At 29.3% G+C, this 27,024-nt stretch overlaps 1 protein-coding gene across 1 annotated transcript in view; it reads right to left on the reverse strand.

Annotated features, from left to right (window-relative positions):
* LOC113374487 (prolyl endopeptidase FAP-like) overlaps positions 1-25,844 on the reverse strand; it is a gene marked incomplete at both ends in the record, with an annotated part of 51,196 nt that extends 25,352 nt beyond the window's left edge. The window contains 8 exon segments of the mRNA XM_026614517.1: positions 225-339; positions 444-558; positions 1,229-1,352; positions 1,527-1,797; positions 9,642-9,853; positions 22,554-22,681; positions 22,891-22,985; positions 25,607-25,844. Of these exon segments, the coding sequence (XP_026470302.1) occupies positions 225-339; positions 444-558; positions 1,229-1,352; positions 1,527-1,797; positions 9,642-9,853; positions 22,554-22,681; positions 22,891-22,985; positions 25,607-25,844 (1,298 nt within the window).
* Positions 25,845-27,024: the final 1,180 nt, after the last annotated feature.

Consider the following 27,024-nt stretch of genomic DNA (forward strand, 5'->3'; position numbering starts at 1 on the left):
CCTTAATGAATTTTCTTGCTCATTTTCCAATAAATAGAGAATATTGACATTGGGACAAAGTTTTATATGGGTTGAATAATATTGTTTAATATTGATCGAAGACAAAAAGGTTTATGCCTTTGGCAAAATCTTTTTTACCACTGATGATAAAATGTTGTTTTAGATATACAAATATTTTTAGGAAAACATTTCAATAAAGAATGGAAATCAGTGTGTTTACTTACATAACGCCATTGATGTGATCTAATTTTACGATTTTGTTTACTTCGAATCGACCATGGGTCAAAGGCAAAACTCTCTTTTTGCTTATATGTACATGGACGAGATGCCTATAGTAACCTGAAAATAAATTCAATGATAATAGAAATATGATATATATATATATATATATATATATATATATATGATAATAAATATTGGAAAAAAAATTAATATATATATACCGGCAGGCCCATCGCGAATGGGCGCTAAAGTCACATATGAACTTCCATCAGGAAAGAAAACTGGTGGATGAGTCGCTTCCACCCAGCCTCGTCCTGCTCCTGATACACTACTTGTCTAAAATCAATAAATAAATAATATAATATTAAATATCATTATATTTTATATAAATTCAAAATATAATTCATAGATACAAAGCAAAAATATTAAATATTCCGGATCCAATTTATTTTTAGCCATATATTATTATTTATAATTAAAAATTAATATCCAAGGTGAGTTTTCTTGCATTTAAATCAGCTAGAAGGAATTATGGTAGTAACTTTACTAATTTATACACATAAAGTTAAAATTATCTACGAAAATAAGATAATGAAAATATAACATTATTTACCAGCAAGTTTTCTCATTAAAGTTCATGAATAGAATAATGTTACATCATGCTCAAGCAAATAGTATACATATGAAAGGAATTTAATATTCTTGTAAGTTATTATGATGCTAATCAGAAATTATATATTTGCCTACACGAAACGTTGCTTTATAATATTTTGATTGGGTAAATTTTCACAGAATGTTTAATAAATTTTATGGTTAATTATAAAAAAATCACTGTGAGTCAGGTAGAGGATGCTCTTCAGGATTTCTGAGTTTAATAAAGGTTTTTCATTTCTAGTGTGATCCATGGTGATTCAGGGTGAATGAATTTAACTAGGAATCTTGGTTTATAGGTACCTTGGTTTATGGGTACTAGTTAGTTATAATTTTTTCAAATACTTCTTATTACCTCTTGGCAATTCCATGCAGGACTTTTGCATACAGATACTATGGAATGATTTTGTAGTCGATTTAACCAAACGACACAGACTTCTGTTAAAGATATCCAAGAAGCTGAAGTAAAATAATGTTCTCTGCAATTAGAAAAGGAAACAATATTTAGATTTTACCACAATTAATACAAATGATTATTCAGGAACTGCCTTAATTAATCACTATTTATAGCTTTTATTGCTGTTTTACAACTTGGTTTTGTAAAAATTTGGTTAGTCTGTTAGAGAAAATTCAATTTATTATTTATTACTTACTTATCTGCTAATGGTGCAGGAGGTTTTAGAATACTCGTCCTGATATTTTTTGGGTCTGCCAGATCAGCCACGATCAGTCTTGCCACCGGATTTGCGGTTCCTGGTTTAGGGTACCGGAGTGACCTCATTTCTGGGTAAAGAGAAGCTCCTTGGGCAACTCCAAACCAGGGAAAATGTTGCTCCTCTACTTGAGAGTCGTTGAACGAAGCATATAGGACCAGATGGCCGTCGTTTGACATCCATAAGGCCGTGTTGGATGATAAGATCTCTTCTGCAAAGGAAAATATTGATGGAATTAGTTTTAATAAGGATGGAGATATGAGGAATACAAGCTTCTAAAGCTGTGTAGTAACTAGGTGTTAGTGGCATTTTGCTTTAACGCCAGTTTTGCCTTTCCTGTGTGTGCAAATAATCGTACTTTCCTCCTACTTCAATCTCTTTCCTCTAATTAAGTGGTAACCAAGTCCTTTACCCAAAAATTGTTTTGCACGTTTGCAATATCCGAATTCCGAAAGTTGCAATAATGATCTCCAAGGAAATAAGTCGAAGATAATTCTATCGCAAATCTTCTTGGGACAACAATAAAACGTCTCGAATTCTACGTGACTTTTCTAAATGAATCTACACACTGACGATCGTAACTGGAGTCAGGGTAAACTTTGCTTCTGTATACACATACTTGGAAAATGTTTTTGTCACAGTAGATGGAGAGATAATGAATAATTTATTAAAAAGACATTTATTAAAAAATTTAGTAAAATTATTGAAAAAATTTGTAATTAAGTTTCTAAAAAGTTATGGTAAACGTAGTATATTTTTATTAGTTATTATGAAATGAGATCAAGTAAATCTTCCGTTTTTAAGAACATTACTAGTTGTTTAAATAGTATTGACCGCGGTGCCATCAACCTCCCATATCAGACCAATTGAATTTACCAACTTTAAATTTTTGTCACGATTTTGGCGAACTATAAGTGTAATGATTTGTTCGTTAATCATTTACAATTTGAGTAAGTTCTCTACCAGATTCCTCTCTATTTTTACCTTCTCTGTTTGAAAACTCGAATGTATACTTCGAGATCGAGATACACTTTGTACAAATAGAAGTCGTTCTTATATAAGGAAAATGCTTGTGTGAAACTAGGTAAAGGCAATGCAAAGAACTATTCTATTCCACGTTCATATATTTTCCTCCGTAAGTGAACTCCGAAACTAAGTGAAATATATCTCGAGATAAAACTCATACAGTCAACAGCCACTCGGTTTAATATGCTTTCCTTGAATACTTTTTCGTATTATGAAATGGTATCTCAAACTCCAGTTGGTACAAACTATTCTTTTCCAACTGTTCATATTGTTTTACCAAATTCACCACGTCAATCCATTGAAAAAAAATCAATCAACTACAAAAACAAGTAGTTAGGACTACCGAAAAACAAAATGTACTATCATCATTAGGAGGAATCTATTCTCGAATCTTTTCGTCTTCCACTCTCTAGAGACGAAAGATTTTTTTTGGGATAGTTTTTGTACCATCTTCACAAATGGATAGTCTGATACTGTAATCACACCTAAAGTATTGTAAGAAAACCCGAAGGCAATTGAAAGGAAAGATACTTGGAACATTTTAGGGAAAGGACATGGTCTTTTGTGTCCTGAAGGATTCATGTGTAATCGGACCCAGGAAGATTTATTTGGGAAATCGGTATTGATAAAAATATAGTTCTACATATATATATATATATATATATATATATATATACGTGGTCCTTAATATGGACATTTTCGAATTTCCTTGCTCCCAAAAGCTCAAATTGTTCCAAATTGATAAAAAACAATTCTCTGAAAGCTTTAGCTCTTAATATTGTCTTTTAGATAAACCGCAATTCAATCAAAGTTTTGTATGGAAAAAGCATGAAAAATTTTTCAAAAAAATTCCAGGGCGTCGAATTTTCAATAAAAATGACACAAATTTTTACTTTTAATTCATTGATTGATTAATAAGTTAAACTTAAAAATTTTTTTTTTTATTTTCAAATTTTTTTCCATGCTATTTCCATACGAAGTTTGATTGAATTGCGCACTATCTAAAAGTTAATATTAAGAGCTAAAACTTTCAGAGAATTGTTTTTCATCAATTTGGAACCATTGGAGCCCTTGGGAGCAAGGGAAAAAATTCGAAAATGTCCATATTAAGGACCACCCTAATATATATATATATATATATATATATATATATATATATATATTGAATGGTAGTACCTAGTTCCGAAACGTCGACAATAAACAAATTGTTTTTTTTTAAACTTTTCTTGTTTTTTATTTTGTATTATTTTTGGATTCTTGTTCGAAACTCTACAAAATATATATATATATATATATATATATATATCTCAATTATCCTCACTTTATAAAAATATTTCAAGCGTACTTTTTATAAATACGTAGCTGTTCAAACATCGAATTCCCGTTTGTATTTTCAAATACAAATAAAACCTTTTTTGCATTCAAAAAGTGAAAAATGAACGACACTTCAATTCATGTTTTCATTTCGAATTATTTTTCCATGTCGTTAAATTGATGATTTTTCACACAGTAAAAATCTCGCTATTGAGAAATGTAGTATATAATGTTTGCTAATAATTTATATTTTTATATATACTGAAACAGAATTATTTAATGCTTTTTTACATTTAATTAGCTTATATTTAATCATCATAACAAAGTTTAGAGTTTAAATTACCTGTAATGTTCATTAAAACTATGGTAACTCTATAGGAGTATAAGAAGCTTTCATTTCAATGTTTTAAGTGCAGCTTTCAAATGAGTATCATACAATGTTGCAGAAAATAGCGCAGACGATAAAAATTTATCATCATTATCAAAGTTAGTTATTAAATATATAAAACTAATTATTGCCAGTCAAACTTTTATAGCTAAAATTACCCACTTTCTTCATTCTCCATCTCAGAGATCTGTGATCACAAATATTTCACCGATTAGAGAAATTTCATAGACTAGACAGTCGTAGATACTTCTGAACTTGCAAAAACCCGAAATGAATTTTTTATCTACATATTATCTGTACAAAAAATGCGCATACGAATGCTAGAAATGCTTTTGCAGAAGATATATTCTTTTGACGTCCAAATACCTTCGCATCTTTTTCGTATCCGAAATGTTTTCGTTCATTTTTCAAATCGCGTACGATTTGAAAACACACGCGAGATACATCAAACCTTCAGCGAAAACACACGTTTCATCACCCAAAAGATAAAATAGTCCGAGAGTCCAAGACAACGTAGTAAAAGACTCTTACTTATGCCAGGCTTCGATTTTTAGTCTGGGTATGTTGGTTGGTACAGTCCCGGATTTTCCCCTTGTGTCCCGGGTTTTTCTAAAAAAAATATTTGTCCCGGATTCAGATTATTTGTCCCAGATTGTCCCGGGTTTTCGAGAAGTATAGGTTCATATTGGTCACCTTACTAAGAATCGCATTTATTATCCTGTATTACTTCGTTTTGTCACATCAGATTCTATGTAAAATAGTGATACAAAGGATAATGCAACGGAAGTGCGTTACGGCAGATAAGATAAGATAAGAGTCGAGTGCCAATGATTCGTCATTCGCTCTCGATGATATCATTTCAATACGGGTCGATTGTGATTAGTCGTCGTGTATGTGAATAGAGATCAGTCGTTGTATGCGCACCTGCATCATTTTATCCTGTTCCTTGAAAATAATAAAATAAATTACACCTTTGTTCCGTGAACTAAACGTCAGTTTATTGATTAGAAATTATTTCTATATTATTCGTAGTTTCTATAAATCTTTGAAGTTATTAAAATGGAAAATATTTTTTAGGCAAAACAGATATTACAGATGTTCAAAAAATGAGATTATATCGCCAGCGAAACAGTAAAAAAATACATTTTTTCTTAAAAACTTAAAAATTTCTCCCAGCTTTCTCTCTAAAACTTTCATACCACCAAGTAGGTTAAGATATTCCGCTTTGTAGGGGGATTTGCAACAAAAAGCTTTTTTCTATACATATCTTTTATAGCAATTTTTTTGTTCCGTCGAAATAAAATAAGAAACCTGTGTATGTTCTTTGCTGGAATAATATTTTCTTTTAATGGCGTTTTATATATGGGTACCTTGTAATAAAAAGAAACGGATACAGAAATTTCAGGAAAAAGTTACAGTCGTTGGATAAATAATTTTATTATTTATACCCAAAATGTTTGTATCAAAGTATGAATTACTAATGATCAACTATAAAAAACACTGTAATGTAAAATATTAATTTATTATGCAACTATAAATCATTCCTTAATCAAAATTATATAAATTTATTGATATATCTGAACTGTCCTGAAGAAATTTTGAATAAAAAAAATATTTTAAGTTGGGAAATTATGAGCTTTTAAATGCAACCTGGAGCTTTGGTGATATTGTGACCATTTTTCTGTTATTATAATTAATTTCTATTACTTTTGTTTATTTAATTTTTGCAATTATAATCGCGAATAACATTTCTAGGACCGCAATAAAAAATAAAGACATAATTGTTCCAAGTTGTCATGAATTAAGACTTTTTGTTGAACTACAAATTTAAATTTTTTTGTTTGACTTTGAGAGGCCTTTCTTTAAAAAAATTAATGAAGATTATAATTGAATTATTTGATAATTTTATTAATAAAAAAATGAGAAAAAAATGTCGGGTCATTTTTTAGTTCGGAATATCCTCGAGAGTATATCAACAATACCTACTATTACTTCGTTTCGGGTTGACGTTGAGTTCTGGCACACCCCGTATATATACATATATATATATATATATATATATATATATATATATATATTTATTATTAATGTGTATGTTTTAATATAATAATTTTAATATATTTTGTTATATCAGGTTCGCAAAAATGAAATTAATCCGACAGAGCGTGAGCGTACACTTGAAAACTCAATTATAAACTTAATTAATACGCCGAAAATTATTCCATTTATCTGCATAACAAAAATAAAGTCGAGATATAAATTTGCACACGCTGTTCGGATTCATTTATTTTAAGTTCCTTTAATTTCGAGCAGGGAATCATTAATAATTTGTCGAAGATAAATGACATGTTGAAAATTCGATGAGGAAAATGGAAAAGTGGAAAATGAGTGACTTTCCACTTCTCTATTTAATGGAGTTGATAGGAGAAATATTTTTTTATTTGGTCATAGTTTATATAATAAAATAAAAAAAAATACGAAAATAAAATAAGATATAAACTGTAAAATTTTGTGTCTAATAACCATAGAACTAAATTCCAAAAAATACTAAGATGAGATGTGGACAAGAGATTTTAATTTTTTTTATTCTAAAAAGTTACGTCGACTCCTCTATGTATGTTATATAACATCAAAGTGTTTTTCAAATCGCATTTATTTTTTATGAATCGAATATGATACAAACTATATGTCGATAATATGACAAAAATTTCAATACATATTCTGTATGGAATTTAAAATGTCAAAAACCTTGTTTCGGGATAATAGGATTGAATGTAAAATCATATTTACCATAACAGGCAAATATTGCCATGAAAATATATCTGGGTCAAACTAAATCCGATTTTATACTTCGAATAAATAAAATATTTTTAATTGAGGCAGAAAATACATTACCAAATGTATAAGTACCCAAAGTATAACATATAAAATCAAGTTAGATATAAATTATAGAATTTGAAAAAAATATGCTCAAAATAAATTTTAATCTAATTTTTAAGACTAAGTAGAATAAAATAAAATATCATGTATGCAATCAAATAAGTTACTAAAATTAAACTAATTTGAAGACCAGCTATACAAATCAATTTCATCCTAATAAAAAATATTGGTGTGAAGTTTTTGTATTTCACACTCAAATTGTTCTTGTTATAAAAATCTAAATATTTTTGAGAATAATTTGTTTCAAGGATATTTTAATATACGTATTAATTTCTGCAAAGTTAAATTATGATATTACTTTTTGCCTCTACAAAATATAAATAAATGATCAAGTTTCCTCGATCCTTATATATTGCTCAAAGCTTTGTTCGTCTTCAAACAAGAAAATAATTTTTAATTCTTTTTTATCGGAAAGTTCAATATAATAAAGAACGTTGTCTAGTGTAATATTACCTCACATCATAATTTATATTTTCCATGAAAAAGATTTTTTTTAATAATAAAAGCTGGGTGTAGTATACGAGTATATATCGTGCCACCATATAATATACAAAAAAGATTATAAATTATTTTAAAGTCATTGTGTTCATAATAAGATTTGGTATAATAAAACTGCTTTGTCATAACGTTTTTATATAATTTCATAGAAAATTTAATGCGAGAGTTTATGGAGCTGGATAAATGTTATTTTAAGTAGTTTTTGATGTTTTATATATTTAACGAAAAATTGCGAATTTGATGAACATGAGTAGTAGAAAGTTTTAGTAGTCATTTTTCCATACATAAGCTAAAATATAAAAATGTAGAAAATTAGAAAGTTGAAACCTCAGTCAGTTTGGGTAAATTGCACTTTTTTGTGGTATTTTATACACAATTGCGTAATAATTGCAAGTATCATGTATAATAATAAAAAACAACTTTTTAACCATGCTCTGTTACAAATTGCATACTTAAGGTGATGAGCTATCTACTATAATCAGTTTTCCACTTGTGTTGATATTTAAAAAAATATTAAGTACATCTTGTTTTTGCAAAACATTTTGATATGCACTTTAAGATATCATTTTTACAAATTTTGATACAGAGATATTTGTATTCACGGGAAACAAAATACCGTATCTAGTTCTATAATTTACTATATCAGTGTTTTGTATCGTTTTAGAATTTGGAATAAAATTGATTATAGCAGCTAGGATAGAATAATACTTAAAAAATCTGGCAGGAACAATATGAATAAAATAGGAAAAATATGAAATAGTTTGCATGAACTCCTTTAATTTATAAAATATTCTTACGTTCGACATATTTTATCGTCGAAGGAGATAATTTTCTATCATAACGAGCTTATCCCAAAATGGGATTTTTAGAAATACTGCTCTATGTAAAAGAAGAAGTATAAAAATTTATTTCTATTAATCATGACTATTTTACTAAATTGTATTTTGAATAAATCAATTTTAGGTAAATGTTGAAATGTATAAAAACACTGAATTTCCAAAAAAATTTATTTTAATTTAAAAAGTTAATTTAATTTAATTTAATTCTTAAATTAAAGAAAAATATAATAAAGTATATTTCTTATTGAACAAATATTTAAAAATTGTACGACGCATCTAATAATAGTAATAAAAGTTTTAATATTTGGGACAGTTCAAAATAGGGAATGAAATACCGCTAAAAAAATTCAATACCGGTATTTCGGTAATTTTTCATTTTAAAACCGGAATACCGGTTAAATACAGGTATTTTTATTTTCTTAAACAAATGTAAACAATATTGAAAGTTACTAGTACAAATATAAAAAATTATTTATACAACTACAACTATATTCAACAAAAAAATAAGAAAAACAAGTTTAATTTTTAACTCATTATCATTATCGAGTATATTGAGTACTTTTTACCAAATCGTATGAGTAAGAAAGAACCAAAACTCATAAAAGATCATATTACATTATTATAATAAACTGTATTGTCTGTATCCGATGTGTTAAATTAGCATAATTTACAATATTTTAAAAACTTTAAAAACGTATTTTTTCTACTAATTTAAGATCCTATAATTGTAGAGTATTTTTATTTAAAACAATATAATTTCAAACTACTGGTATTGCATTCCCTAGTTCAAAAGGTGTCTTTATTAGCTTCTTAATTCCGATTCAGCCACGCTTTTATTATGAATTTTTCTAAATTTAAGTAATAATAGAAAACAAAATTGAATGTGACATCAAGTTTTTCAACAGACTTTTTAATGATGCTTCGAACATTGATGTTTGATTATTGACAATCAAAATATTATAAATAAATAGAACAAAACTATTTAATCATATACACGAATAAAAATAATATCATTCATATTTTTTATTAACAAAATATTTTCCCTCTGACCTTCGTAAAGCCAGTCCGGTACCCCGTTGTAGACGACTCCGGGTATGGCGGTGTTCGTGATCCGGTAACCGGTCGCGGACCTCGGCGCCGGACGGTAGTAGATGTCGTAGTCGTAAACCATGATCAGGCCGTGCACTCGAGGCGCCCATTCCGCGTGCAGGAGGAACGGCCAGGACTCGTCTTCGGGAAACGGCGTTAAGTGGTAGTAATCCCTGGGAAAGAGGAAAATATTATTAACATGGGTGAAATGAAAGCATGATTATAGAAGAGTATAAAATATATAAACAACTAGTGGTGTATGGCATCGTGCCTTAAGGCAAATTGCTGGAACTTCTCGTACCGAAAACTAAATTATTAAAATAAAATTTCCCGAATCTTTGGAAAAATTAGATTTTTGAAAAAAAATGGACCTGTATGCAAAATTTGTTTTTTTATACCTTGATTTTTTTTTGAAAATCTTGAATTTTTTTTTAAGCAATCGCAAAGCATTAGCTAACTTGAAGTCGAAATATCCGCGTAGTCGTATAACGTGTGAAAATTGCTTCGGAACCCATATAAATGTAGACAAAATTTGTACTTATTATTATAATCTTTATATATTATTACAATCTTTATAAACATTATTTTTTAAAATATGGGAGTTGAGAGTATTTAATTAATCGTGAATTATTTTAATTCATAGGTTCCCCAACATTTTTAAGTCGTTGACCCCTTGGGCTTAGCCATAGACCCCCTATTTACCAATAATCGATTTTTTTCGCAAATTCTATCTGTACTAAAGTTCATTATTAAATATTTAAAGTAAAGTAATGTATAAAATACATGTTTATTTTATACATTATTTTATCTAATGCATACTTCCTCCCATGAACCCCTGGAAATTCATGTGAACCACTTCAGGAATCATTGTGTAAACTCGAGTGTATTGTGAAAAAATACATAAACAAAAACAACATTTTTTTTAATTCAATTTTATGATGCAATATGCATATATTATTACATCAAGCAGAGAATTCTGACAAATAAATGATAAAATAAAGTTGTTTACAAATTAGTAGATACACCCAGTGACGTAACAATAAACTAGTTGGTATTAGTATTTTGCCTTGAGGCAAGTTACATGAATTTCCCGATATATGTGAATAATCGATTTAATCAATAAAAAATAAATTAATTTATGAGTGATTAAGAGTATTCCTATGAACGACTTGTCGTAGGACCGTAATATTTAAGTATGATCTATAAGACTATGGTATCTACCGTCAGAAAAAAATTCATGCAAATCGTCAAAAAAGAATTTCAACAGTTTATTACAAGAAAACGGCCCGGCCGATCTTTACCAAATACTAATCAGGTCGATTCCCTACCAATATGTTTCGAACAGTTTTTGAATTTTTAAAATCGATTCAGAATTGCGGACTTAAACGTGGAAGAAAAATCTTTCACTTGTCTGCGATTTACAAAGAAACAGCTCGGCCGATCGCCGCACAAAACTGAGAAACGTTAGTCTTCGTCGAGATACATCGAATGGCCTTTAAATTTTTGAAATCGGTCCAGCCGTTTTTGAGAGAATGACGATTCACGGCAAAACATCTGTTCACACATACACACACAAATACTTTTTCCAAATTTGGTCTTATTCGATTCAGAATGGCTTGAAACGTCGAGAAAACATAAAATTAGCGAATTGTGTTTTTTGATGAAAACATAAACTTCTCCTTCGGGAAGTTAATAACTTTCATATATTACTGGTTATTTTTTTTATTTTTTGATTCAAGAACAGTCATACTAATAGGTTGATTTCAATTATGATTAATAAAAAATCACCAGTATTGCACAAATTGTAAAGGTGTAAATTTTGAATGTTAAAACGAAATCAATCACAAGTTGTTATCCTGGCAAATCTCCAATTTCAGAATAAGAGCATCTTTATGTAAACTCTAGACAATATCAGACTCCTAATCAACACTTAATCTTAATTAGGTTTAACACGAAATTTGGGCAGCTCAGGCGATTCTCTAGTCTTTACACCTTGTTATCGATGTTATCTTCAGCCACTCAAGTCGAATTGTATGACGAGATTACTGCCACTCGAAATAAGGGATGAAAATAAAACTTTGTTTAGTAATAATAGAAAATTATTGAATGGATTGTTAGAACTCAATTACAAAAATCCGGGAGCTTAATCATTTCATTAAAAATACCGAAAATTTATAGAATTTTTTTGTTTACAAACTTAACAACTAAATTTAAAAAAAAAGAGTGCGCGTAAGGTTCACACGCGATTGAAGTAAAACTTATCTGCTACTGTACAAGATGGCATTTAAGTTAAAAATAAATACATCATTTAACAATTTTGAATAATGTATATGCTAACACTCGTGATGCACACATTTATTAGTGTCAACCATTATACACATTTACATAATGATAAATTATACTATTATATATTTATAATAGTATTAAAAATATTTATAATATTTGAAAAAAATAATGTAATTAAAGTCTTAACTCAAATATGACATGATCGGTTTGCCATTGTAATTAGCATTTAGAAATGAATCTTCATTAGAGAAATGAAATAATTGCTGATTAATAAATTCTATAATATTCATCAAACCTAGAAACCAGATTCATTTTTCCTCAGGCGCAATAGTGACGCATAGTGATTCATTTATATTCAAGTGATAGACGATTATTTCATCATGGTTTAATAATTGTTCTAGTACATTTTTTTTCAAATTTAGTGTTTATTTTTTTTTTTTTATAATTATATCGTGAACAGTTTTTTTTTTCTAATAGTTCAAACTTGGATAAATCTAACTGTGCCCCTTAGGGGCTTAATATGGAAAATTTGTCAAACATCCGTGCTGTCGAGTCGAACAATATATTAAATGACGATTCGATGACAAATGCGGAATACGCAGTGCATCACCTACAACATAGTCAACCACAGATATCTCAAATAAATAATATTCAGTCAGCACCTTCGATGACAAATGCGGAATACGCAGCGCTTCAATTACAAAATCAACCACAGATATCCCAAATAAATAATATGCAGTCAGCACCTTCGATGACAAATGCGGAATACGCAGTACTTCAATTACAAAATCAACCACAGATATCCCAAACAAATAATATTCAGTCAGCACCTTCGATGACAAATGCGGAATACGCAGCGCTTCAGTTACCAAACCAACCACAGATATCCCAAACAAATAATATTCAGTCAGCACCTTCGACCTCTTCGATGGATTCTTCAATGGATTCGGATTCAAATTTAAATCCCTGGCAAGTTGTGACAGGTGTAAAACGAAAACGTGCGATAAATGTAAGTGAGAATTCATTAAAATTAAACAATAGATTCAGCGCACTACAAAATGAATCCTCTAACTCCAGCTCTCAGCCTTCCATTATTAATAAAGCATTGCTACCACCGCCCGTATTTATTTATGGAGTGAATAATTTTAGAGAAATGGTTGATGTTTTTAACAACGTTATTGATAAAAATAAATACTCAACAAAAATTCTGGCTAATAACATAATTAAAATTAATGTGTCTTCGGCGGAAGACTTTAGAACATTCGTAGCTTTTTTGCGGAACAGAAAGATTGTGTTTCATACTTATCAGATTAAATCTGAAAGATCATACAGAGTAGTATTGAAGTACATACATTTCTCTACCGACAAAGAAGACATTAAACGTGAAATTGAAAAGCAAGGACATAAAGTACGTAATATTACTAATGTTTTGCATTTCAGAACAAAAACTCCGCTCAATATGTTTTATATCGACTTGGAACCAAACACTTATAACTCCACAATTTTTAATTTAACAAAAATATTAAATCAAATAATACATTTTGAGCCACCCCAAAGGTCAACCATCGTACAATGCAGTAGATGTCAATTGTACGGGCATACAAAAGCATATTGTAACCGGCTTTATGTCTGTGTCAAATGCGGAGATAACCACATAACATCTAAATGCACTAAGCCAGCTGAGACTGCAGCAGTTTGTGCCAACTGCTTTGGCCCACATCCTGCAAATTATAAAGGATGCCCATACTATCAAAAAGTGAGTAAAGTCAAAAATTCTGCAAACAATACTTCTCCAGTAAATAATAATCACCAATCGAATAATAGAAATATAAATTCTGCTAACAATAAAACCTACAGAATCGCCACCACTAATCATTTGTCATATGCCCAGGCTATGAAAGGTCAACAATCGAATTTAAACAACTCACCTGTTTCTCAAGAATCTACTTTAGTTCAATTTTTAAATGAATTTAAAGCTATGTTCAATCAACTAATGCAACAAAACTCGATAGTATTAAATATGCTATCGACCATCATCAATAAATATAAATAATGGCTAAATTCATTAGAATATGCTTATGGAACTCAAACGGTTTAACCCAACATAAGAACGAGATGAATCTTTTTTTAATAGAAAATAAAATTGATATCCTTTTAGTGAGTGAAACCCATTTCACTCAATATTCAAATCTATATATTCCTCACTATAACCTCTACCATACTCAACATCCAGATGGTACTGCACATGGAGGTACAGCAATTATAATAAAATCAAACATTGTGCACTACGAGTTAGAAAAATACTCCAAGGAATTTTTACAAGCAACTTCAGTAACCGTAAAACTTCTATCATACGACCTTACCATCTCTGCTGTCTATTGTCCTCCACGTCATTCAATAACCAGTGATCAATTTTATGAATTTTTTGAGTCCTTAGGATCCAAATTCTTAGTAGGGGGGGATTTTAATAGCAAACATACTCATTGGGGATCTAGGCTAATAAATCCCAAAGGAAGACAAATGTTTAATGTTATTCAGCAACACAATTATTTGTGCTTGTCCACTGGTTCTCCAACGTATTGGCCCAGCGATCCCAGAAAGCAGCCTGATTTATTGGATTTTTTTATAACTAATGTTATAAACCCATCTTACGCAGAAGTATATTCTAGTTATGATCTTTCTTCCGACCATTCGCCAATAATAGCCAGTATCAGTTCAACGTATTTGAATTTTTCTCGCAACCCAAGATTTTGCAACAACAAGACAAACTGGGAAATATTTCGTACTAGAGTTGAAAACAATATAAATCTTCAAACAAGGTTGAAGACTGAGACAGAAATTGAAACTGCAATCGAAATACTTAATAAAGTTATTCTTGAATCATCTAGTTTTGCAACACCTGATATTGCAAAATCGTCTCATTCAGGTATATCATTGGAGATTAAAAGGTTAATAGCCAATAAAAGGAAAGCCAGGCGAAAATGGCAAAACAGCCACACACCCCAAGACAGAAATATTTTTAATAATCTGAACAATAAGCTCAAAACTAGGCTTAAAGAATTAAATGATTCTAGTTTCGCCAACTACGTGTCTAACCTCAATCGCTTTGACAATTCTATTTGGCGTCCCATTAAGTCTAGAAATAAGCCGTGCATCAGAAATCCACCTATACGAAATGATGCAGCCGGTTGCTGGGCTAGAGATGACAAGGAAAAAGCAGAACTTTTTGCTGAGTATCTTAGTTCAGTTTTTCAACCGCATGCAGCTGAATCTAATACATATAACTTGCACCAACAGCCTCGCACACCACACACTTCTGTCAACTTCAAGAAAAGATTTTACTCTCTGAAGAAGATTGTTTCAGTAATTACTAAACTGGATAGTAAAAAATCTCCTGGGATTGATAATATTTCATCCAAAATGTTAAAAGAATTACCAATTAAAGCGTATATCTTCATAACATACATATTTAATTCAATGCTGAGATTGGAGTACTGGCCTAAGTCTTTTAAAATATCCGTTATCAAAATGATACCCAAAAATGGAAAAGATTCAAGTATGGTTACGTCCTACAGACCAATTAGCCTTCTACCCATTCTGTCGAAGGTTTTTGAAAAACTACTGCTTGAAGATATAGTAACCGAATCTAACATACTACCTGATCATCAATTTGGATTTCGCAAGCAGCACTCTACAATCCAACAGTGCCACAAAATCGTGAATTTAATTCATAAAACTTTCGAATCCAAACAATACTGCTCAGCAGTGTTTCTCGATGTAAGCCAGGCCTTTGATAAAGTATGGCATGAAGGACTTTTAGCAAAAATTAAATGGTTGCTGCCGCCTTGCTTTCACAAAATTTTAGAATCGTACCTAACTAACAGATGGTATAAAGTTAGAAATAATTGTGAATCATCATCACTTTTTCCCATTAAATCAGGTGTTCCGCAAGGAAGCGTTTTGGGCCCTTTTCTGTACCTTACATATACTAGTGATTTTCCAACCATGGCGAGCTCTACCACTGCTACTTTTGCTGATGATATTGCGATTTTGGCTAGCAATGAAAATCCTACTCTTGCTTCCAATATCCTACAAAATCATCTCAATGAAATAGAAACCTGGACAAAAAAATGGCGCATCAAAATTAATGATACGAAGTCAACTCATATTACCTTCACACTTAATAAGTCAACTTGTCAAGCTGTGTACATAAATGAAAGACAAATACCAACCAAAGACACAGTCAAGTACTTGGGTATTCACATGGATCGCAGATTAACCTGGAAGCCGCACATCGTAGCCAAAATAAAACAAATTAAACTTACACTCTCAAAATTAAATTGGCTTATTGGTCGTAGATCAAAATTATCATTAGATAATAAGCTTCTAATTTATAAGACCATAATCAAACCTGTATGGACGTATGGAATCCAACTGTGGGGATGTTGTAGCAAATCAAATGTGGGACTTGTTCAACGTTTGCAATCTAAAACACTACGGACGATTACTGATGCCCCGTGGTTTGTCAGCAACAAAATCATACACGATGACCTCAACATCCCTTTCGTAGTGGATGTCATCAAGAATATCAGTACTGGACATCATGCTAAAATTCTTGAACATCCTAATGCAACTTTGGCTCATCTGTTCGATAATCCACCTATAAGAAGACTACGCAAGAAACAGCCTATAGACCTAATGTAAAAAAATTGTTTTCCATAGTCAATTGCTTATTGGAGCAATTACTACAATTTTTTTTTCTTTTTCTTTTGTTTCTTTTTACTTTCTTTATTTTTTTTTTTTCTTCTATTTTTTTATCTATTTTTAATTATTTATTTATTATTATTATTGTTATTTTTGTTATTTTTGTGATTATTATTATTATTATTATGTGTAATTTAGCCATATAACTCATAGGGTATGTAAATAACTCTGATTGTTATATAATATGAAAATAAAAAAAAAAAAAAAAAAAAAAAATTTTTCCTCCACACCAAATGTTGGACTTCATTTATTTTTGTACCATATATATAGCAAATTCTGCCTTCAGGATGTTGTGTTGGCTTTGCTCTAGTTATTATTTTGACAGGGTTCCACATCAGCATTAAAAGCAGTTCATTGTTGTGATCGTCATAACATATCTTAGGCATTGAATATTAGTCAATTTGCTATAAATGATACAAAATTGAACTATTTCAACTATGTCCAAAATTCGTTTAGAATTCGTTAGCAATGAAACCTTACTAAAAAATAGATATTTTTTACCAAATAATAGACACACACACCAAATAGCAGACTACACTAAACTTGGCAAGCTGCAATAGCAAATGTAGATTTTTTTAATTATGAAATATCCATCTTGTGGTTATTATACAGACAATTATTCTATTACTGTATATCCTATAATATGTTAATCATTTATTTAAATATAGTAATTCTGAAAACACAATAAGCAAAAATTTGGCCTGAGTGAATAAAATTTCACCGAAAGTAAAATTATCGATTTCATCTTTCAAACAAGGCAGTAATAAAACCAATATGGACTTATGGCATAGAATTGTGGGGTTGTGCGAGCAAATCCAACATATCGTGCTAATGCAACGTGCCCAATCGAAATTATTAAGGCAGATTACTGATGCAAATTCCGTGGTATGTTAGCAATAAAACCTTACACGATGATCTTCATGTTGAATTTATAAACAGAATTATACAAATCAACAGTGTAAAACATTTTCATAAACTAGAACATCATACAAACTATATAGCCACTCAGCTTCTTGAGACAGCAACTTCAAGAAGACTGAAGAAAAAGCTGCCTAAAGATAATATGGAGGACCTTTAGAACTATCACAACCTAATATGAACAGAATAGTAAAATTACTTATTGAAGTGATTATTATTAGTCTAATTATCAATATTTTATCAGATTAATTTATATGTGTGTTTGAAAGTGTGTGTGTATGTATGTGAATAACATAAGCCAAATAGCTCATAGAATTGTCATATTTTCTGATTGCTATTGAAAATAAAATTAAAAGAATGCTTCGAATTGAATATATTTTGCATTACTAACCTTTTGAACACGAAAGTGTACAACATTCGAAGAGATAAGTTACATCTACGGATGATAATTTTTAATACAGCAGTAAGATGACTAATTCAATAATTCATATAATTTATATCTTATCAGTCAAAATAATTGTTTCTACGACGTATATTTGATAAGATATTTATGTACTTTTTATCTGTTGATAAATAAAATTGCACTTGCTACCGGATATTTTGATATGTACATAAGATTTAATATTTTTAATCAAAAATTTAGATTCTTAGGAATTTTGAGAATTTTTTCAGCTGACTGAACATCCGAATAGCTTGCGAAAAAGTTTTTGGATCAACTTCATAACAGAATAATGACTTCCCAAAAATCGAATCGAAAAATTCCTAATGTTGATTTTATCAATTAGAAAAAATATATTTTGTCTTTTTTCTTATTTTTATAATTTCATTATATGGAACTTCATTACTGGAAGCGGTTCTTAGATTTTTGTTCATTGGACAATTGATTTAATGTCTAATGTAAATAGATGATCAAACAAATATTAATAGTAATGATAAAAATGAATAATCAGAGCTAAATCTGTAGTAAATTATACATTTGTTTAATTTTTTAAGTTCAAAAAAGATTCGTATTGAACCTAATTCTATATTCCAACTATTTTAGGCACGATGTTTGAATCTTTCAATGTAAATTATACCCCTATTCTCTATCCCTTGACTATCCCTGATATATTTCCCGTATGATACACATATGAAACCATATATAATAATGGTTTTGTATGAAATGGTAAATTATTACAAACGTCGGTAATAGGTTATAGGTTGCTCTCTGTAACCGCTAACGCAAACGGAAAACGCATTCGGTAATTCAGCCACCGCGAAATGTTCTGGATTCACGGAACATGATTCGATTTTGCTCAAATTTATTAACATAAGCAATATTATTCAGTAAAATAATTATGGACAGTAAATAATAGACTGCAGATAGTAATAGAGCAAGTGCAAGGGATAAAATCTCGAAAGGCACGTGGTGCAATTTATATAAATAGTGGCAAAAACTTGACAAAAATATTGTCATTGTCGTAGTCGGGGGAAGTCCCCGAGTGCCGGACACCTAAGGTTATTTATAAATAAATCAAAAAAATATTTTACGAAATGTTTATTAAATTATAACTTATGTTAAATAACAAAGTTAGAAATCAAACTGAATGAACAAAAACGCAACCTTTGCTAAAAATAACTATTACTATCAATAAAACATTGGTAACACAAAATATGATTTTAGAAAGTGGCACCTAGTACCGGACATTTCAAAATAACCTGCATTGAACACATATGTTGCTATCTTCACACTCTTAATGTCTTTAAAAAGATTTATACTTGCCTAAATAATACGTGTTAAATAGAGTGTCCGGCACTAGGGTCCGGCATTACGGGATTTTCCCCTAATATATTGTATTTCATTGTGACTATTATATACATGAATGTAATTTGTTAGATGAAATCTTGAAAATTTCTACAATACTGAAAAATATAACATTTCTCCAAAATGATATTTCTATTTTCACTGAAATTAAAAAATGATACGTATTATTACATAAACAGTACATAAATTAATTTATCAATTATTAAAATATTTGTTTATTAAATTCGCCAGATTGATACTGTACAAGTTCCTGTCCATGTGGAAATTATAGTTAAATTTATTTCTACATTATTTTGCTGACGGCCTAATACTAAAAAACTATTCAAAAGATGTAGTTAGAAGTTATGTACAAATTTATTAATAATTTATACATATATCTACTTATAAATAACGGTATAAAAATGTGATTTACAAATAAAACCTTGATTTGCTTATCTTATTTTCCATGTTATACGTGCGGATTCTTGGAATGGCATATTTCATAATTCATGTGGAGGACAAGGTTGTTTGCGGAGAAAGTAATTCATGTCATAAATATAAATTGATCCTGTTCAATATTGTGAGCATATTATGTAGCTAAACAATCTAATTGAGGAATTCTATTAGAATCGATATAGATGTCTATATTGTCCTCAGTTGAACATATTACTTTTGATATAATGCAAAAAAATTTTTACAAACAGATGGATTTCTGTCTGAAATCTTTTCGACTTGACATGGTTTTATATTCAATGTTAATTAAAATTGGTCAAACAGAATGGGCATCTTTCGCCATTAATGTTTCATTTATTTTCGACTTAGTAACTGCTAATATTTCAAGAATACATGTATATATATTAATGTTAGCAGATCAATACTATTTCATATTCAAATCACGAAATGTTCTGGGTCGTTTATTATTTCAAGGGTTCGTGATACTGGTGCACATTACTGTTAAACATTATCGCCGGCTGCCCCATAAGACCATAACCAAGTTATTCGGTCTCCAGAATGGGACCGAAACAATACTAGCCGGAGCTAATAACCGGAGTATGTGGAAGACGGGGTACTTAAATTTTAGGAGTATGTTCTGGGGAATTACACACTTGAGAATTACCGGAGAAATATTTGAGAACACAAGAACTGTCTTAGCGTAATAATGGGATGGTTTTAGACGCAAGCGTTGGGTGCAAAATTATATTTTTGAGTTGCCTAACAGTTTGGTTGCTTGAAGAACCTGATGAATAAATATGTAGCTTAGTAGTGGAGCCTGGCATCGTGCCTTAAGGCAAATTCCTGAAACTTTATGTACCTTAACTTAAATTTGAAATGCTTTAAAAGTTTTTTAAATTTTTGAAAATTTTTTTTTTTCTTTTTGGTAGGGGGAAGTTCCGTAACGCCGGACAGCACCTAATACCGGACACTCTATTTAATACATATTATTTAAGCGAGTATGAATCTTTTATATAGCTATAACACATTTAAATGAAGTAATCAGTTTCGACTTTGCCAAGCCATTAACTTAACAATACTTTCACGGTTCTTCTCAAAAATTCATCTTCCGATACAAAATTGAATAAAAATCGTTTTCCCCAGAACATGATCCAACAAAAAATAAACGTCCCACACATCATCTCTTGTTTGAATCAGAGTTCTTCCACAAATGCAACACGTGTCGATAATGGCAAGTCGGAGAAACCACATGTGTAACCCAGATATTGGTTTTCGCATTATCTCCCAAATATCTTTTATATATGACCTTCTCGATGCCTCGGAACTTTTTACCTCGATGATGGGAATTTGAACGATTTTCTCACATATACTATGTTAAACTTTGTTACAAAATATGAAGAATATTAAAAAATATTCAATGCAAAAATTTCTCGAACGAAAGTTCATGGTTTGCAAAAGTTTGAATAAACGAATAGATACATGTAAAGAAGATTGATGATGCATGTCGTTCGAATATTTTTTGTATTTTGTTTTCTGGATAATAGCTGCTTTTTTAGAAGTTTGCAATGATATTCATATTGTTATACAATAATTCTATTTTTACTTAGAGAAACGTCTTTTAATGAATTTATTCGGTTGCAAGTTGTAACAATTCTGGTTTTTATTCATGTAATATTTTACATAATATTTGAATTAATCTCTATTTTAATTTTACATTTATAATTTAAAGTTTGGTTAATTTTTTTTCCAAAATATTGGTTCTTACACCTATGATATTTTACATATGGGTATCTTAATTCATCCCTCATTTACAAATTACAATTATATTATCAACTTTGATTGGCAATTATTTAGTTATTTAAAGACCTTTAATAATTGTTTATTTTGGTACTGATTGGATCAATATGAGATCAATATATTTCAAAATTAATTATCTTTATGTCAATATATGTTTTCATCAATTTGATAGACGAGACTAATGGACGCTTTTTGCATGAATGTTCCTTATCGAAATAATATACAATATCGGCATGATTGATATATATTGTAATTATGTCTGAAAAACAGTCCTTAAATATATAAATAGGTAGCGTGATTAATCTATTACTCAAAATGAAATACTATATTTTTATAAACATCAAGTGCAAATTCGACGAATTTTGCTACTTCGTCAGACTTTTTTAACAAATAAATAAAGCACTTTGCATTTCATTTTCATGTTTTATTAAAGGTATCATCGATTTTGTATAAATTGGTTAATCTCATAGATAAAAAGTGTAAGCTTGTTTATATAAAAATAAATTATCTACACGAGCAGTTTTTAATTGGCTTATCTCAAAAGTTTTATATTGTTGAATAATGTTGAAAATAAAAATGAAATATTTACTTTGTCTACAACGTGCTAATATAAGAAGATGCTTAAGATAAACTTTTTTTAACCTTTGATCGGAAATAATCAAACAATTATATACACTGCAAAAAATCAATAAGAAAACAGATAATGGCACTCATTGTCAGACATTGTCTATCTAATGGTATATATCTTCAAATTTGTGAATGGAAACAATTTGAAGAATGACTTGGCTATTTTTCTTTGCGTTATTCTTGGACTATGTATAATTCGGTCTATCAAAGAATTTTCCAAAAAAAAATTGTAATTAAAATTTTACCTTGTTTCGATGTCGTATACGGCATATTGGGCTAGACAAGAATGTCTGAAGAGTTTTTGAACATTTTGCGCCAGAAGTAAAAATCTTCGGTCGGCCGAAATACTGAACCTGGCTGGATTTAAGCTCCTCTGAAAAAAATAATTTTATTTAAACCAAACTTTAAAATAGGCACTATAAAAAATTAAATCATCTTTGTAATAAAAATTTCTCATTTGTGTTTTTAATTGCAAATAGTCATTTTTGTTAATCAAGAACATAATAAAGGCATGGTCAGTCCAATTTTATTAATTTATATAAGGTTTTTTAAGATAGTTATTTTATTATGATATTGACTTACGTATGTCTGGTTGGATAATAGAGTCTTTTCTGATTGATTCGAAGCGAATAATAAGCTTATTCCGCCCCATTTGTCCAAATATATGAGTTCGTCCGCTGAAAATAGAATGAAATTAAACCCATTATAATTTTCACTTTTGGGAACAATCCAAATAGAACAAAACCTACTATCATAATTGAAATATAGTAACATAACTCATAAAAACTTTTGGTTAAGACACTTTTCATTAAATACTATATCCAAGATCATGCTGATTTAAAATTCAAGATATGGACTGAGCTTTTGATAGTTACATATTTGGGTTCTTAAGGTTTCCAACCCAAATTTAAAACCTAATTGAAAAAAACATTAAGAATATAATATAAAACAAATAAAAATATTTAATATTCAAAAATATAAAAATTAAAAAAAATTAATAATAGAAATAGAAATAATGTATTAACTGTACCAAATGATGCATATATATAATAGGATGGTCCTTAATATGGACATTTTCGAATTTTCTTGCTCTCAAGGGCTCAAATGGTTCCAAATTGATAAAAAGCAATTCTCTGACAGTTTTAGCTCTTAATATTGTTTTTTAGATAGAGCGCAATTCAATCAAAGATTCGTATGGAAATAGCATGAAAAAATTTACAAAAATTTTGCAGGACGTCGAATTTTCTATAAAAAATGACTCGCATTTTCACTTTTAATTCATTTGTCACTAAGTTATACCTGAAATTTTTTTTTTAATTTTCAAAATTTTTTCCATGCTATTTTCATACAAAGTTTGATTGAATTGCGCACTATCTAAAAGTTAATATTAAGAGCTAAAACTTTCAGAGAATTGTTTTTTATCAATTTGGAACCATTTGAGCTCTTGGAAACAAATAAATTCGAAAATGTCCATATTATAAACCACCCTAATATGTAAGGACTATTATTATTATTATTATTATTACCTGAACTATATTGAATTTGTTATAAATTACATAAGTAATATTTATGTAAATTCTATTAATAATTGCAAAGAGAGTTTTAGAAAACTTATTTCATTACATAATACGATTTTCTGTATAATATTATAATTTGCTCAGCTGCCACGACCTTTACAGAAATATACGGACTAATGTCAAGTAGTTGTTTTATTATTCATAACTCTTGAGAGCGATTCCTTATTCTGATATAAGAGCACGTTTGAGCCAAAAAATAACTTTGGTAAAATAAATTTGATATATTTCTGCGGATTATTTTTATACTACGCTTTCTAAATTTATTATAGAACATAAATATTATATAAATTCATTAATCCAAATTATTTGTTTGGACTGCTAATAACATGGCAACCATGAAATTATAACTAAGTTTCCGTAGGACAAGTTATAGTAATCGCAAAAAAATCTAAAATGAAAATTTTTATATGTCTTTACATTTCAAAGATTTCTAAATATTTTGGCATACCTTAGAAAAAATGGATGTATGTGTGTGTGTGTGTGTGCGTGTGTGTGTGCGGATACAAATTTTTGTCGATGATTTCGGGAACACCGATCAACCGATTTAAATAATTCAAAAAACATTCGATTCGTATTGATAAGGAGACGTGCTGATTAGTTTTTGGCAAAGGCAGTTCTAGCCGTTCCGAAGATACGGGGCAAAAAGTGCCAAAAACGGTAACTCAGTTTTTAAGAGAACGGAGCGTCCGATTTTAATAATTCAAAAAACACTTTTCTTGTACGGTTTTGAAGATCTAATGAAAAAAGTAAAAAAAAAATGTCATTTGGCGGTCAAAAATGATCATTAGACATATGCACAGCAAATTATCAGATATTTTATAGAAATTTTAACAATAAGTATAAATTTTGTTTACATTCCATTTTTACTAATTTGAGTACAAATAATATATCATCAATATGTCATAAATTATTTATAAAACAATACCTGTATTTCTATCGCAATAGTAAATATTAATTTGCTAGCAATATTATATTAATTTAATAAGCTTGTACAGAATACAAATCATATATTAATCGAGCCAAAATGTCATAAATTTGGGTTGTATACAAGTTGATATCATATAATAAAATATTTATTACTGTTTTACTATATACAATGAACAAAGTAATAAATCGGTCTTTATAACACTCTGTTAATTATTTGTTTTAGCAGTATAATAACAATTTTGGTGATATTTAATGTACTTGCAACAAGATAAAAATATAATTTTGATTTGGTTATAATAAAGCAATGATTTTATTTAGTTCAAACCAGAATTGATTCAATAATCGTACAAAAATTATTTACAATCTATTATACTTTAAAATTACTTTTACATAAAACACTGTATTTGAGTTGATGACATTATAGGATTTTATAAGATGTTTTTCCTTAATATAAAATGAATTAAAGTCTATAAAAATTCAGTTTTATTACCACCCAGATGTTCGTCTAGGGATAGTACACATAAAAGTTGGACGAACGATAAAAAAGTAATATGAGAAGGAAATCTTAAAAGTTTTTTTATTGGCTGTAATATAAATCAAGGTTTGTGAAAACTCAATTAAACCATCATAGACCAAGACTTTACTTTTCCTCATATTTGGGTGTAAATTATTAGCTTTCCGAAGGAAAAGTTTAGGCTGTCGCCAGAAAATTGAATTTGCTGAGTTTAAGTTTACTTGACGTTTCAAGTAAACGAAATTGTGTGTATGTATGTATGTACTATTTAAATATTTACCAGATATCCATGTTCCATTGAATCTCAAAGGATTATAATCCCCGTCCACAATGTCCTGCATTCGTATTCGGAGTCCTTTGACCCTTGGTCCTTCATCTGGTGGGGTCAGTAGTACAACACTGGTCACTATTAGAGCCAGAACTAAAACTATGACCAGCACTGCTATAAGGATACCTCTCCAGTTTCGTTTTGTAGTGTTACTAGAAACCAACTGGAAAGAAGAAAAAATTGATCTATAATTATATGCCAATTAAACCTTTTTTGTAAGCTAATAATAGTTTTAGATGTTGGCTATGACCTGGACTAATTATATCAAATATGTGGGATACAGTGCCATATAGTGTATGGAATTATTACAATTATTTTAATATATCAATTTTCCTACAGAAGTCCTTATTCCTTTATATGGATTGCAATAACATGTCAAAACCAGGTCACGAGACAAACGCAAATCTTCAGAATGAAATTAATTCCTAATTACAAAGATATGATCATCAGAATCGGTATGTGTGCCTTGTTAAAATAATTCCGCCTGAATTAACATCTTAATTTAATCAAGTTAGATGAGAAACCATTATGGAATTGATACTGAGTTTCTGTACTCCGTTAGTAATTTATTTGATACAAGTTATGAAATTTCACAAACCCATATGCTAATATTAGTATTGGTTACCCAAGACAGTAATTCATAAAGGACTTGCATATTTAGATTTTAAATTGATTCTTTTTCAATGAATCATCCCATTTCTATGATATCATTATTTATCATATATTATCTTATCATCTAAGCTTATCATTTATTTGATAATATGGATACCAAAATCAATTTTTGGCAAAAACTTATACTCACAATTTTATCACTCTTCAGTTGTACTTCAAACCGAAATCAACTGGAGACGTCAATAACTTACCTTTTGTTTTACTAAGCTTTTACTTGTTAAATACAAAAATATAGTAATTATGGATAATCTTTATGATTATTTTGGTAAAAGTGATGAATCGAAAAGGTACGTTGAAGAACATGGTTTGACGTCAGAGTCAAGGTGAGTAGTAATTTTTCAAGTACCTAAATAATATATAATATATATTATATTTTTTTATAGTTTGATATCTATATTATAAATATCAAACTATACGATTTAAAATATTTAATTAAATGTATATTTTATTTTAGATTAATAATTATAGTTTATTTTATATAATATTGACATAATATAGAGAATTGCTTAATTATCAATATTTAATTTGTTTACAAGACCAGCAATATTTGACACCCGTGATGCTGCTCCATTTGCTCTACCAAGAGCATATGTAACAGGTCCATGTTTAAGCTCTGACGAAAGTTCAAACAATAGTAGGTAAGAACAAAAAAATTATCTTAAGAATCTTTAATTAAACATAATAATTCTATATTTAAA

The sequence above is a fragment of the Ctenocephalides felis genome, unplaced genomic scaffold, assembly GCF_003426905.1.
Source record: "Ctenocephalides felis isolate EL2017-DRISC unplaced genomic scaffold, ASM342690v1 CF-g0.4_SCAFFOLD_01854, whole genome shotgun sequence".
In the NCBI taxonomy this organism is placed as follows: Eukaryota; Metazoa; Arthropoda; class Insecta; order Siphonaptera; family Pulicidae; genus Ctenocephalides; species Ctenocephalides felis.